This window comes from Rhinolophus ferrumequinum, chromosome 23 (genome assembly GCF_004115265.2).
Source record: "Rhinolophus ferrumequinum isolate MPI-CBG mRhiFer1 chromosome 23, mRhiFer1_v1.p, whole genome shotgun sequence".
Lineage (NCBI taxonomy): Eukaryota > Metazoa > Chordata > Mammalia > Chiroptera > Rhinolophidae > Rhinolophus > Rhinolophus ferrumequinum.
The window spans coordinates 18,819,918-18,835,853 of record NC_046306.1 but is presented as its reverse complement, the minus strand read 5'-3'; the positions used below and the strand labels follow the sequence as shown (position 1 = coordinate 18,835,853).

The following is a 15,936-nucleotide window of genomic DNA, read 5'->3' as shown; positions in this document are numbered from 1 at the left end:
TGCAGTTGGTTTGATCCTGGCTGGAAGGCTAACAGAATCCCGCACTTGGAACTTTGGCATCTGCCTTGAGTGAACCTTTTATTGTGAGGTGGTGGCTGGACAGACAAATGGGACTTTTAGCTAATTGTACAAGACGCATAAACTGTGTGTGCTTTTTAAATAGTAATAATGTTATACCTAATTATGAATTTATTTATAGAACCAGGACTGTTCTTTCCAAGATCGTGTTCTTTGGTGTGTCTAAGTCTAGGTCATTGCATCTAGCCATAGCTCCAGGAACTGGAACATGTATTATCTGAACATAGACTTGCCTGATTGTATCCTCCTCTGTAACTTTCTCCCCTTTTTGGTGCCAGAATTCCTGAGGCCATTATCACTGGGTACTCTCCCTGCTCTGTGCCATCACGACTAGATAAGATCTTAAGAATGGGTTTTTGTTTGCTTGCTAATAAATGTTTATATAACAATTTGATCTGAAACCTTTAGGTTGTAGAGAGTAGTTAACCCTCACTCGCCTCAAACTTCATTGGTAGACTCTGTACCAAAACGAAAAGATGATGTATTTCCTTTTGCTTGCTTATACTCTCTTGAACTTCACCAGTCCTGTATCCCATATAGTTGCTAGCAGTTACTTTATTTCTCATAGAGCACACTCTTTCCCATCTAACTTCTGATGCCTGGTTTTATAGGGACAGAAAACCCGCCAAGGACAGATAAGGAACATGTTTAACAAAAATAGAAAAGACTTTTTTTGGGGTCAGGTTTATTGTCTAATATATTTCTCATTGTCTTGAAAAGGCTCAGGGATAATATATTTAAGTAAAAAAAATTGAGTTTGGCCTATGTATCCTTAAATGGGATCAGATTCTAGGCCATTATCATTAAAGGATTTTTTTGATAAGATCTCAAGAGTTCAGATCCTAGTAGAGACCATAATGATTATGGATATTTGTATAATATAAAAAAATATCTTTGACCCAGCCAGTTTTCGCTAAGAATTTATCACAGGGGTGTGGACCCAACACTAAGCTACAATGATTTCCTCACAAAGCTGTGTATAACTGGAAACAATCTAAATGTCTCATATTGTACATATAATACACATGCATATATATATGTGTGTGTGTATATATATATATATATATATATATATACACAAACACACACACACATTAAATAATGGGAATATGAGTCAAGGAAAAGAAGATGGTAGAAAGGAGATGAATACTGAACACTTGATTTTCCTTTCTTTGAAAAAAATTACTAGTGCCTCAAGTCTTAGCATGATGGTAGCAAGAGGGTAGCAGCCCTGTCAATAGAGACAGAATTATCTACATACTTTTTAATAATAATAATTACATCCTTAATTATCATTCCAGGAAGATCACTGACAGCTATCTTACTTTCCCTGTTATTCAGATTTACAGTATTTCCCCCTTATCCACAGGGGATATGTTCCAAGACCCCCAGCGGATGCCTAAAACTCTATATATAACTGTTTTGTCCTACACATACGTACATACATACAAACATACATACCTGTGATAAAGTTTAATTTATAAATTAGGCACAGTAAGCGATTAGCAACCGTAACCAATGTTAATAATAAAATAGAACACTTATAACTATATACTATAATAAAAGTTATGTGAATGTGGTCTCTCTACTCAAAATATCTGGAATTTTCCATTTAATATTTTCAGACTGTAGTTGACTGTGGGTAACTGAAATCAAGGAAAGCAAAACCGTGGATAAGGGGGGACTACTGTATTTTACAAATTTAAATGCCTTTTATGTGTTTTATTAATGTGTATATGTAGACTAGCAAATCTAAAATACAATTAACGGGACAAATTAATGGTTTCAATACATAACCTCTTTGGAGGAGGCACCTGATCCATACTTATCTCAAACTTATGTGTTTCTTCCCAAAACACATACGCATTATCCACCACCTATATCCTTGACTCCAAGTCGCCTGAAATCCACTGTATTATAAGTACAATGTAATCAAAGATGTATTTCATAACAGAATGGTAACTTGGGTAACTTACCAGGATCTGTCATTTCAAAATCACCATTTATTTTTTTATTGTAAGCCACAACTTCTCTTGGAACATTTTTCAGTAATACACTTCTATAGACCTATAGGTCAGAGGGGAAAAAAAGGACTGCTGAGTCACAAAGAGGCACAGATTAAGCAAAACCAAAAGAAGTACAAAATATCAAGTCAATTTAAAAGTATTTGTCGGTATGGATGATAATCAAGGGCGTGATGTTATTGGCCTGGTAAATGTACATTATGGCAAACATCTTAGAAGGAATACTGAAACAGAGCCTACACCTAAAATATGTCATTACAGAAGTTTACAAAATAGAAGAATTAAGCAGCAACTAAACACTGATGCGCAGGTTTTGTCATATACTCATAGAAGTAACTTCTAAGATCTGAACTTGTTCCTCCTTCAATTCCTTACCTGAGAATCATTTGCTCTCATTGGGGCTTGTTTCCCTGCTCCCATCCCATTCCCATCTCCTTTCAGATGGCCACATGCAAATCTGTTTTCTCCCTGCCCCTAAACTCTTTCCTACCTCCAAGACAGCTGACAGGTATGATCCATTTCCCATCATCCTGTTGGTATTAGTATGGAGAAGATATTTAGGAAGCTCTGGCTTGGCCCATTTTTGACACACTCTAACTTCACCTTAATGATCTTTAGGGACAATCTAGACCTCGCTAGGCTTTGTTCCTGGGGGATTTTTCTGAAGAATCCAAGAACCTCCCAGCCTGTCACAGGATGTACTTGGCTCTTCTAATATCTTTATATCACTATCGGTATATTTCGGGGCTGAAACAAAGAAGTGAAACTATCTGTGGAGCTCTCTTAGAAGGGGTGTCACTACCAGTACTCCAGCCTGGGATATCTGAGCCACCATATCTCTCTTTCTGTCTCAGATAGCAGATCACCGGGGACAGAGAAGAGGCCATTATGCTCCCTTAGAGCAGAGCAACCAGGCTCTTGAACGGTTCAAGCCTTAAGGTAACCTAACCCTGTGTTTTTCAGCTACAATGATAATAATATGGTGCTAACAGTCGTTAATGTTTACTATGTGCCAGGCCACTATGCTAACATTTCGTATTTCCATGACTGAAAAATTGTACAGGATTCTCACCATGGCTATGATAACAACATTATCAGAAATGCTTGACATCTATTCCAAGATACAAACATTAAGATCTTAGCAGATGGCAAAAGCAGCTGAATTTAAGTCAATACATTCTGAGATCTCACTGAATTTAAACATCATCAGAGAATCAAATTTCAAACAATTAAAGAATATTATTATTATATCTATTTTTCATTAAACTTCCAGTGAAAAATGTTCCCACTCAACAAATGAACAAATGCAATAGGAGAACCTGTGAGAAGTATGTGCAAATATATAGGTAAGTCAGGAATAGCCAATTTCCTGGCTTCTCCTGAAACTGTCTCTTGAATTTAATGATATCCATTAAACCTAAAAATCTAAAATACGGTAAAACTATAAAAGAAGTTTACTTTTTTTTTTTTTTTTAAATATTTTATTGGGGAAGGGAAACAGGACTTTATTGGGGAACAGCGTGTACTTCCAGGACTTTCTTCCAAGTCAAGTTGTTGTCCTTTAAATCTTAGTCATGGAGGGCACAGCTCAGCTTCAGGTCCAGTTGCCATTGCTAGTTGCAGGGGGCGTAGCCCACCATCCCTTGCAGGAGTCGAACTGGCAACCTTGTGGTTGAAAGGACACGCTCCAACCAACTGAGCCAATCGGGAGGCAGCTCAGCTCAAGGTGCCATGTTCAATCTTAGTTGCGGGGGCGCTGCCCACCATCCCTTGCGGACTCGAGGAATCGAACTGGCAACCTTGTGGTTGAGAGCCTGCGCTCTAACCAACTGAGCCATTTGGGAGGCAGCTCAGCTCAAGGTGCCGTGTTCAGTCTTAGTTGCAGGGGGCACTGCCCACCATCCCTTGCGGGACTCAAGGAGTTGAACCGGCAACCTTGTGGTTGAGAGCCTACTGGCCCATGTGGGAATCGAATCAGCAACCTTTGGAGTTAGGAGCATGGAGCTCCAACCGCCTGAGCCACTGGGCTGGCCCAAGTAGTTTACTTTTTTATATGACTTGTCATCAGAGAAATAGTACAAATCTATTTTTGGACAGGAAGAAAAACAATGTAACTCACATGACTATTAGCTTGGGGCTGATTCCTATAACTTTTCATTATTTCTTGAAAAGTTCTTTCTTCTTTTGTTACCTAAAGAAAAGAAAAACTGCATTTATCAATTGCTCCTAAAAGAAAAATGGCTTCAGTTATAGTCTGGTAGTGAGAGCAGTCTTGCAGAAAGCCATGAACCCCAGGTCAGTCCATGACTAAAAACCACTACCATTTATGATTTTTACTACCTTTAAAGTTCAGGCTTTGTGCCCTGTGGCGACTCAGCTAATCGTTTCATTAATCAAAAGTACTGAGATTGCTGTAGTATAACTTTGCTGAAAATGCATTTCTTTATAAAAGGAGTGATAAGAAAACTCAGATCTGGTGAATCCCCTACAGTCTCCAGTTTTATTAGTTTTAAGTACTTATTTGAAAGGAAATTAACCACATACTAACGGATAGAACAAGTCTTGTGGTGAGTCACAATAAAAATGAGTGGTTATTATAGATTAGGCTTTTAAGATTTCAGGACAGATCATGTGGTTTCTAATGCTTAGACAGAAAAGTCACAGTGGTGGCCAAATGGAAAAAAATGGATTAGTGATCCATAAAGGAATACCTTCTGGCCTACTTGTTATCATAAAATTCACTTAAATTACTCCTTTCGTCTGCTACTAAACCTGTTCTCCATAATGCTGAGCTAGACACGGCAAAGCCTGAGTTCTGATAGTTCTCTGGAAGGCACAAATTAGTTAATAGCATTTATTAACACCTAACGTTTGCATAGAGATTTTAAAGAGGTACTGTGAGAGGGCTGTCAAAAAAGGGATTTGAAAACATCCTCTGTCTCAAAAAGCTTACTAATTACGTCTTAACTGTATGTCCATCTGCTAGGACAGCCAGTGTGGCCAACATGGTCAAGGCCAAAATCACAGATGACTGTTTCAGATACATGTGAATTTTAAAAAACAAGACATGGTATTTTATGACTTACAACATAGTGTAGCAACTAGAAAGTAAAATGCTCTTCTGAGGTGGCACAGTAAGTCAATAAAAAGCCATATGTTATAGAAGCTATTTTATACCAGATTATGAATCAGGAGGTCCTAGATTGCCACTTATTGTGTAACTCTTGCCAAATTACTTTCAACTCTGGGCCGCAGTTACTCACCTACAATGTAATAATCCTGTTATTTTAAAGTGCCAGATTAGCAGTGTCACAGGGGTGGAATGGTGTCACATTAATAGTGTGGAGAGGCCACTTTACTACAAATGGTCTCTAAGACCTTTCCCAACTTCTTTACAACCAATGTATTCTTATGAAGTGGGAAAGCTGATTATAAAACTAAATGGAGAATCCAGAGAACAGATATAATAAGTAGCTCCTGGAATTTACTACTTAGTTAAAAATGGTGGGCACTGTTGGCTTATAGCACTTAAGGCAAACTAACAATTAAGTCCAACAGATTTTCACCTCATGCTTCACATATAGACAGCTCGGGGAAAGAGCTGCCCCCAACTTACACGTTACCTTTGCCATGATGTAAAAGGCACAAAGGAGGAGCTGATCCAAATGTCTGTCTTTCATTAGATCAGGGCAGTGAACTAAAGTGAATTCAAAGCACGTCCATATCTTCCTTCGTAACTCATTTGAAACATCCAGTTTTAAACATAAATCACGTAAGCGTACACTTGCCAAATGATACACCTAAGATGGAAGATAGCACATTGATGCAAAAAAACAAGTAAAAATAATTTCTCAAATATATGTCTTACTATGAACATGAACTTTTAGGCCAAAGTTAACAAACACCTAGGCAGTTGATACATTAAATCACATAAAATTTCTATTCTATACTACTAGTTCACTGCAAGGGCAGAAGAATGTAAATTAAAGCAAAATTCTCATTGGAAAAGTACCTTAAAAATTCTTTTAGCAAAGATGTCATCTGCTACTCTATGCTGCCATCTATGTAAAGTGAGAAACAGTAAAATGCAGAATTTACCTGCATCATGACCGTTATGAATACATAATTTTTCAAGTGTTCAAAGGTCTTCATTTTTTTATTTTTTGGTTCAGGTAAAATTGCTAGAAAACCCAAAAATGTCTGAAAATAAAGAACTAAAATGTTCAACTCCAAAAATGAGTCAGAAAGCAAAACCTTTTAAAAAATTTCCCATATATCCTACACTGTTTTTCAAACACATGAAAGCAATGTTAAATGAGATACCTGGTTTTGTTGTTGTTGTTGTTTTAAACTTTTATTTATTTTAAGTGTGGCTTTTGTTTTCCAGGATCCATCAGCTGCAAGTCAAGCAGTTGCTTCAATCTCGTTGTGGAGGGTCCCATGCAGAGATCGAACCGGCAACCCTGCTGCTAAGGGCACCGTGCTCTAACCAACTGAGCCAACTGGCCACCCTGTTTTTGTTGTTTTTAAGTGTCTCAGAATACATTCAGTTTAGTGTCCTGAACTTTTTATTTACATGGTCGTTATATGAATTGATACTAATGCAAATGACTCGAAGGTCCTATAAGATTCTAAAATGGTTGCTGATCATCCCGGAGCATTATGTTTTATTATTTTAAGAATTGCTAACCTTCAAATACTAATATCTGTCCATGAACATATGATTTTAATTGAGCACATTCATTGCTTGGAAGCCATTTAAAGATTTTTATTCAATTCTTCTCTTGATATTTGCCTTTTAGCATGTCATTAAACTACTAGTTGAAGTGTAGGTGGAAGCTCCTCAACTGCATACTTAAATGAATTCTGAAATATGGAAATTTTGTTTGCACTTCATCAAGCTTCAAAAAAAGACAACTGTAACTGTAGTTTGGGTTCCAAAACTGTATCTGGTGCACATTTGTGTGGAAATGAAGACCTTTTTGTTTTAACTTTTGACAGCACAGGAAATGTATAAAGCAGCTTGATATTACATGTGATTCAAACAACACTAGTTGTTATTGAAATGACTTTACCATAGTAGTAAGTTTCACATTTAAGTGTTGTTTTTTCTTATAATTTTAGGTTATATTCATTAAGAAACATCAATTCCACAAAAAACTCACTTCCAAAAAAAAACAACAAAAAAACAAAACAAAACGAATTGCTAACCTTGCTGTGGTATTCCTAGATCAGACTATTCTATTCCAACTGTCTTTAAGTTTAATGTTCAGGGAAAAACAAATGGCATCAATTACAGAAAAGTATCTTTGACAGGAACAAGAATCCATGCATTAGAGCTTAAAAACAAATGTAAGATACCCAATACAGTAATGTCATAGAGAGAGAGAGACAAGTGGTTGACTCCAAAGCCACCGGTGATTCATTTTACTGCCAACTCATTTTCTGCATCCCACCCCTTTGTATCTGGTCCAGCTGGCCAAAAGATAAACAGGAACCACTGGGGTCAGAGCAGCAGGAAAGATGCAGAAGGATTACAATAATATCTAATTGAGTAATACTTGTTAGGTGTCTTTTACAGAGCAGATCCAATCCCTTAAAGATATACATATTCTGGAATTCTAACAAAAAATTCACAGTAAATTCTATTCAGGCATAAAACACCAGCATTATACTGAGTTCAACATGGGTAATAGCTGCAATTTACTCAAGGAATGGCTATTTTGAATTCATTATAGATGTGACATTTATATTTATTATAGATATAGAGATCACATTCCCTTTTAGGATAAAAATTTTCTACTTCTATATTGAGTAGGTTATAAAATTCTGAAACAAATTCTGAATTAAAAATGCAGAAATAAAGCCTCATTTTTGTTGATTTTAGATTCATTATCCAAGGCAGGAATATTGCATTTTGAAAAAAGGGAACAGAGAAAATACTACATTTTGAAACTTTTTAAAACGGGCCTTAGGCACAAGATGTGGGCAGGAGTCGGGTAGGAGGCAGAGTAGAGAAGGCAGTGGGAGGTGCAGAAAAGGAGAAGTCTCTCGAGAAACACTACAAGAAAGACTAAAGGAAATAAACTTAGATTTGCATCAAGAGATTCTTTGGAAATAAATTCACAAATTTCTTAAACTTAAGTCTTAAACTCTAAGCACAAGGGTAGAAACACCCCCGCCCCAAAAAATACCCAAACAAACAAACAAACAAAAAAACCCAGTGCCTTCTTTTTCCTTTACAATTCTTAAGAATGGGCTAGCCAGCGATCTAGTTGTGGGGTAGATTGGAGAGGTATTTTCCAGCTCTGAGATTTTTTTAAGAATCATTCGGTAACAAATATTTGATTAACATGTCTGTCTTATCAGGAGCTAGCTGATGGTGCTCGTAAAAGATAGGTAGGAAATGGTGAAATAAATTCTATGCTAAATCTTTCAGTCCCTTTTCATTAATACTAAAACAATTTAGACATTATAATGGGAACTGTTCAAATTTTCATTTACAAGGTAACACACTGGAATTATGATAAAAAAACTACATATCTTCTCCACTGTCTCCTACCCATCTTTATAATGAGTCTTCAGTAATTTAAGCTTATCCATAAGATCTAAGATGTACTTGTTCCCCAGTGAACTCCCATTTAGAGCAACACGACAAAATGGAGTTTTGGTAAATTCCAGAGGATGGTCAACTGCTTCAAGTTATGTAAGAATACAAGGAAACATAAGTTATTTCAGGAAATGGAGTTAAACCATGAGTCTGAGTTCAAACATAGCTCAATAAGATCATCATGTTCTCCTAAGAGGTCAAATATGTTTTTAAAATAGCCGAAAGATACATTACCAAAGCTAGACAAAGACACCACAAGAAAATGATAGACCAATATCTCTTATGAATAGTAATGTGAAAATCCTTAACAAAATACTAGCAAACTGAATGCAACAGCAAACACTAAAAGGATCTTACACTATGACCAAACGGTATTTATTCCTGGAACGTAAGAATAGTTTAACATATGAAAATCAGTGTAATATACACATTAATAGAATACAGAAAGAATATGATAATCTCAATTGATGTAGAAAATGCATTTGACAAAATTCAACACCCTTGGGTGGCTGGATGGCTCAGCTGGTTAGAGTGTGAGCTCTTAACAACAAGGTTGCTGGTTCAATTCCCACATGGGATGGTGGGCTGCGCCCCCTGCAACTAAGATTGAAAATGACAACTGGACTTGGAGCTGAGCTGTGCCCTCCACAATTAGATGGACGGACAACGACTTGGAGCTGACGGGCCCTGGAGAAACACACTGTTCCCCAATATTCCCCAATAAAAAATAATAATAAAAAATATTCAACACCCTTTTGTCATAAAAACACTCAACAAAATAGGAATAGAAGGAAACTACCTCACATAATAAATGCTGTATGTGAAAAATTCACAGCTAACATCATATTCACATCATATAACATCAAAGTGAAACAACAAAAGTACTTCCTCTAAGGAACAAGATGAAAATGCCCAATTACAGCATTTTTATTCAACATAGTACTGGAAGTTCTAGCCAGAGCAATTAGGCAAGAAAAAGAAATAAAAGGTATCCAAATTGGAAAAGAAGTAAAATCATCTCCATTCACAGATTGCATGATTTTATGTGTAGAAAACCAGAAAACCCTAGAGTCCATAAAAAATGTTAGAACTAATAAACAAATCCAGCAAAGTTTCAGGATACAAAATCAACACACATAAACCACTTGCATTCCTATGTCACTAACAATGAACAATCCAAAAATGAAATTAAGAAAATGATTCCATTTACAATAGCATGAAAAAGAATAAAATCTTAGGAATAAACTTAACTAAGGCGGCAAAAGACTTGTACGCTGAAAACTGCAAAACATTGCCAAGAGAAATGAAAAAATACACAAATAAATGGAAAAACATCCCATGTTCATAGATTGAGACTGAATATTGTTAAGATGGCAACACTACTGAAAGCAATCTACCGATTCAATGTAATCCCTATCAAAAAGCCAATGATGTTTTTTTCAACAAAAGAAAAACCATCCTAAAACCCATATGAAATCTCAAGGGAATGAATAGACAAGTATCTTGAAAAAGAAGAACAAAGTTGGAGGTCTCTCCTTTCCTGATTTCAAAACTTACTACCAAGTTACAGTAATCAAACTGTATGGCACTAGCAGAAAGACAGACAATGAACAGAACAGTCTCAAAATAAGCCCTCACATATATGGTTGAATGGGTACTGAGAAGGGTGCCAAGACATTCAGTGTTGAGAAACCTGGATATCCACATGCAAAACAATGAAAGTGGATCCTTACCTTAGACCATATATGAATTAACTCAAAATGGATTAAACACCTAAATGTAATTGCTAAAACTATTAAACTTCTAGAAGAAAACATTGGGGAAGAACTGCATGACTCTGGAATGGACAATAATTTCTTGGATATGACACCAAAAGCACAAGACAACAAAACAGATAAATTGGATCTCATTAAAATTAAAACCAGATAAATTGGACCTCATTAAAATTAAAAACTATCAGCACAGTGAAAAGGCAACCTAAAGAATGGGAGAATATATTTGCAAATCATATATCTGATAAAGGATTATTATTCAGGATATATAAAGAACTTCTAGGAGTCCACAACAAAAAACTGAAATAAAAAATGGGGGAAGGACTTGAATAGACATTTCTTCAAAGAAGATACACAAATGGCTAATAAACACATGAAAAGATGCTCAAATCATTATCACTAGGAAAACACAAACAAAAGCTACTGTGATTCATACTCATTAGGATGGGTATCATAAACAAAACAAAACAAAACAAAGAAACAGAAAATAAGTGTTGGTAAGAATGTGGAAAACTTAGAACCCTTGAGCACTGTGGTAGGAATAGAAAATGGTGCAATCAGGGGCGGCCGTACGGCTCAGTTGGTTAGAGTGTGAGCTTTGAATAACAGGGTTGCCGGTTCAATTCCCACATGGGCCAGTGAGCTGTACCCTCCACAACTAGATTGAAGACAACGTGCTGCTGCTGAGCTGCCAGAGGGCAGCCGGATGGCTCAGCTGGTTATAGCGCGAGCTCTCAACAACAAGGTTGCTGGTTCAATCCCGCATGGGATGCTGGGCTGTGCCCCCTGCAACTAAAATTGAAAACGGCGACTGGACTTGGAGCTGAGCTGCACCCTCCACAACTAGATTGAAGGACAACAACTTGGAGCTGATGGGGCCTGGAGAAACACATTGTTACCCAATATTCCCCAATTAAAAAAAAAAAGGTGCAATCACTGTCGAAAGTAATATGGCAGTTCCTCAAAAAACTAAATTTAGAATTACTATTTCACCTCTGGGTACACACCCAGAAGAACTGAAAGCAGAGACGGAAGTAGTGCACCAGGGCACCAGTGTTGTTCATAGCAGCATTATTCCTAATAATCAAAAGGGAAAAACAACCCAAATGTTAATCTTCATATGAATGAACAAAATAAACAAAAACACACACACATACACACACACACAATGGCATATATTCAGCCTTAAAAAGGAAAGGAATTCTGAGACATGCTACATCACGGATGAAACTTGAAGACATTATGTTAAGCCTGTCACAAAAGGCCAAATATTGTATGATTCCACTTACGTGAGGTACCTAGAGTAGTCAAAATTCACAGAGACAGAAAGAAGAATAGTTGTTACCAGGGGAGAGTAAGAGGAATGAGGAGTTAACTGTTTAATGGGTAGAGTTTCAGTTTAGGAAGATAAAAAAGTTCTGGAGATGGATGGTGGTGAAAGCTGCACAACAATGTGAATGTATTCTTAATGACACAGCTGTACACTTAAAAGTGGTTAAAATAGTTAAATTTTATGTTCTGTGCATTTTACCACACACACAAAAGAAAGCTAAAATTGCTGTTACTTTTTTTTATATTGATTAAGTGAGATCTTTTTAGATGTTATAAAAACACATACCTTTCTATAAAACAATGCTAAGGACCCAGTTCTCTTTGGTCTGCTTATTCCAGTTGGATGTACCTCTTGTGCTTTAGTAAGATGGGTTTGTTTCGGAGACATATCAAGTAATGACTGAGCCGTAAGTGATACAGGATTCTCGACTCTGGACTCCTGAGTTGTGTTCACAGAAATTGGTATCAGTGTGATCTCTCCAGCATCATTTGCAATACCTAAATGTAGAAGCAAGAGTTCTCAGTTTTAGCAATAAGCTTCATGTGTTCCAGAAAAGTTGTCAACTCTATCTATCTATCTATCTATCTATCTATCTATCTATCTATCTATCTATCTACCTGCCTGCCTACCTACCTACCTACCTATCTAAGCATATGAGTATGTTAGAAAAGGAGAAAAAAGCCACAAACATAGTAATTCTAGGTTAGAACATTCTCAATTTCTATTTCTGCTCTGAAATAATATTGTTTTGTTTTGAGCTATTAGGGAAATGTTCCTAATGAAAAAACTAAATCTTGCTCAATGTACTCATCTGTAAAACTCAGATAAGAAAATACAAGAAGCGCTTACAAAAAGGGTGGTAAATTTATAAAATTTTAAAATTCAAAAAACAGTATAGGTTCAAAATAAAACAAAAGGTGAAGCACAGGACTTTTAGGGCAGTGAAACTATTCATAATACTATAATGGTTGATGTGTCTCATTAGACATTTGTCAAAATCCATAGAATGTACAGTATCCAGAGTGAACCCGAATGTAAAGTATGGACCGGTCGTGATAAAGTGTCAGTGTAGGTTCATCAATTATAACAAATGTACCACTCTGGTGCAGGAGTGTTGATGGTGAGGGAGGCTGTGGGTAGGGGGCAGAGGGGATATGGGAAATCTCTGTACCTTCCACACAATTTTGTTATGGACCTAAAACCTCTCTGAAAAATAAAAATTAAAAAATACTGGATTAGAAACACCAGGTGATCCAATCCAGTAAGACATGTCTTAAATTTTTATCCAACTCAGAAAAAATATAAAATAAATGCATTAAAACATTACCGTGCAATGGGATTGTTTTAACTTTATGTCCTGTTGTCCCTGTTACTATGGCTGTGGCCATTGTTAGAAGACTTTGCCCAGGTGAAATTGATATATTTTCAGCAGTAAAGCTTGAAGAAGGAGCAATTTTCAGTTTTGTTCCTTCTGTTATGATCCTGTCCGTTAGCATTTCCTTTGGGGGGTCCTCCCCAAAAAGTCTTCTCTTAGCACTCCCTGCGGTAGGAGAACTGTAGCGTTCATGGACAGAAATTGGAGATAATGGTTGCATATCTAATAAAGAGAAAAATAAAAGTTTGATACGTATTTCAAATAATAAATCAGGTCCACTCATTCATTCAACAAACAGACACTGAGTTACTATGCAGGCACTAGGGATCCAGCCGTGCATAACATGGCCTCTGTCCTCATATCAAGTCTAGTGGGAGATAAAGGCTTGAAATAAGTCATTACAATAAAACGTGGCTATTGTGACAGCTCACATTCCTGGTTTCTTGAACCTCTGTCTATATTAAAGGAGCAAAATGTTAAGGGTAAAGTAGAAGCTGAGAGGTAAGATGAAGTGACCGCTAAATTTAAGTAATAGTCCAATTAGCTTTTGTCTCATCTTATCTAGTAAATAACACCTGAGGAGAAGGAAAAATCAGTTATTTGGTTCACAGTTTTGCCTCCTTCGCCCATACCCCCACCCTTCAAGCAGTTTAAGGCAGTGCTGTAGCTCTCTAATTTAGTAGACACAGAATCATCTTTTGTAAGCCCACTAAAAGATGAAGATGAGTAAAGGTGATATGACTCTGCTCAACTTGCCTTCATCTGAGAGTTGGCAGTTACATGTTGATTAAAGAAAAAGTAAACGTGTGGATTATGTCTCTCCTCTAGTGCTGTCCTGCAGGAGCCGCTCTCCTTTCCCTCTCCACTAGCCGCAAAGGTTCTCCTAGCCTCTTATAACCCCTACGTCTTTCCACAGTCCTTCCCCACTTCCCTCAACTCATTAGACATTTGTCAAAATCCATAGAATGCACAGTATCAAGAGCGAACCCTAATGTAAAGTATGGACTGGTTGTGATAATGTGTCAATGAAGGTTATAATATGCTATTAAAAGCATTTCATTATTTATTTTTACATTCACTAGATAATAGCCACATAACCTATTTTCAAAATATGCTTAAAAGGTATGAAAATTACCTGTGGCAATGATGTGACAGCTCTTTGCACTACTGAGCTGAGTAGTGAAATAGTCATGGTTTAATAAACATGTCTGCATAAATCTGGGAGTTATGAAAGCAGGTCTGACTTTCTGTCCTCAGTAAACGTGGAAAGTTCTATTGTATCTCCCATTACTCCTTAACAGGACTCTATCTAGATACATACACACACACACACACACACACACAGAGTTCATGCTTTGTACAGTTCTAATATGCAGAAATTTCAGTAACCACAGTTAAAATTGACAACAGCCCAAGCAAAACAGTTCAAATTTCAAATTTCAATTACCTTGGTATATTAACTGCGAGTAAATGCATAAACTACCAACTTCGATCCACAAATCATTATGTAAATAATAGATGTGCATCAAGTCTGTCCGTGACTGGTCAGGGCACATCTGTTATTCGATTCGTGCAGAAAGCAAAGCATGTCGTTATGTTGCCTCGTCTCCCAGTAATAAACCCACATAACATTTTACAAAACAGACAAATGAAAGAGGGAAATATGAAAAAAAAAAGATACAAGTGCTCCAAAGAAATGAAAGGTGATATTACTGAAAGTGAAATTAATTGTCAATGAAGTTACAGAAGAAAAGCTGACTGCAAATGTTGACACTGCCTCTCTTCAAGAGATTACATATGTAGCCAGAAGGACTTTGTGAAGATGAAATTTATCGATATAAAAGTTGTTGCGGGGCCGGCCTGGTGGCTCAGGCAGTTAGAGCTCCATGCTCCTAACTCCGAAGGCTGCCGGTTCGATTCCCACAAGGGCCAGTGGGCACTCCACCACAAGGTTGCCAGTTCAAGTCCTCGAGTCCCGCAAGGGATGGTGGGCAGCGCCACCTGCAACTAAGATTGAACATGGCACCTTGAGCTGAGCTGCTGCTGAGCTCCCGAATGGCTCAGTTGGTTAGAGTCCATCCTCTCAACTACAAGGTTGCTGGTTCGACTCCCTCAAGGGATGGTGGGCTGTGCCCCCTGCAACTAGAAACGGCAACTAGACCTAGAGCTGAGCTGCGCCCTCCACAACTAAGACTGAAAGGACAACAACTTGACTTGGAAAAAAGTCCTGGAAGTACACACTGTTCCCCAATAAAGTCCTGTTCCCCTTCCCCAATAAAATTAAAAAAAAAAAAATGGATCTAGAGCTACTTTTCTATGTATGCTGAATACTTATTCATCTGAGGTTTGTTCGGGGTTTTCTGTGGTCAAAAGATTTTCTTAACTGATTACAAAAAAAGTTTAGGACCTATATAATCCAGAAGATACACACATCAGTTTGCTATATCACAAGAGACAATAAGGAAGAATGCATTAAAATTAAAATCTTTCTAGGAGTAAGGCTCAAATGGACTATTTTAAGAGAGTATGGATAAGCAATTTATTAGATGAACTTAAGCATCCCAAGGAGTTGTTTGCTCTGTTTATATATTTCTATAGAGACACACATAGACAGAGAAAGAATATAAGTTTTGTCACATTTGGAAAGTAGGTATTTAGCTTATTTAGTTTTCCATTAGTATTTAGGAAAGGTAGTGTGTGTTTATTAAAAGGCCAAAATGCTATTTTCACAATAATTGACATTG

General features: G+C 37.0%; 1 protein-coding gene across 5 annotated transcripts in view; it reads right to left on the bottom strand.

Annotated features, from left to right (window-relative positions):
- RBL1 (RB transcriptional corepressor like 1) overlaps positions 1-15,936 on the bottom strand; it is a 52,604-nt gene that overhangs the window by 9,326 nt on the left and 27,342 nt on the right. For 4 of the 5 annotated variants that reach the window (XM_033095292.1, XM_033095297.1, XM_033095296.1 and 1 more), the window contains 5 exons: positions 13,145-13,414; positions 12,103-12,314; positions 5,726-5,902; positions 4,222-4,293; positions 2,055-2,145 (listed from right to left, as the gene is read on the bottom strand). In XM_033095292.1, coding sequence (XP_032951183.1) covers positions 2,055-2,145; positions 4,222-4,293; positions 5,726-5,902; positions 12,103-12,314; positions 13,145-13,414 — 822 coding nt within the window. The remainder of the gene's footprint in view (positions 1-2,054; positions 2,146-4,221; positions 4,294-5,725; positions 5,903-12,102; positions 12,315-13,144; positions 13,415-15,936) is intronic. The other variant, XM_033095293.1, reaches the window with a different exon arrangement.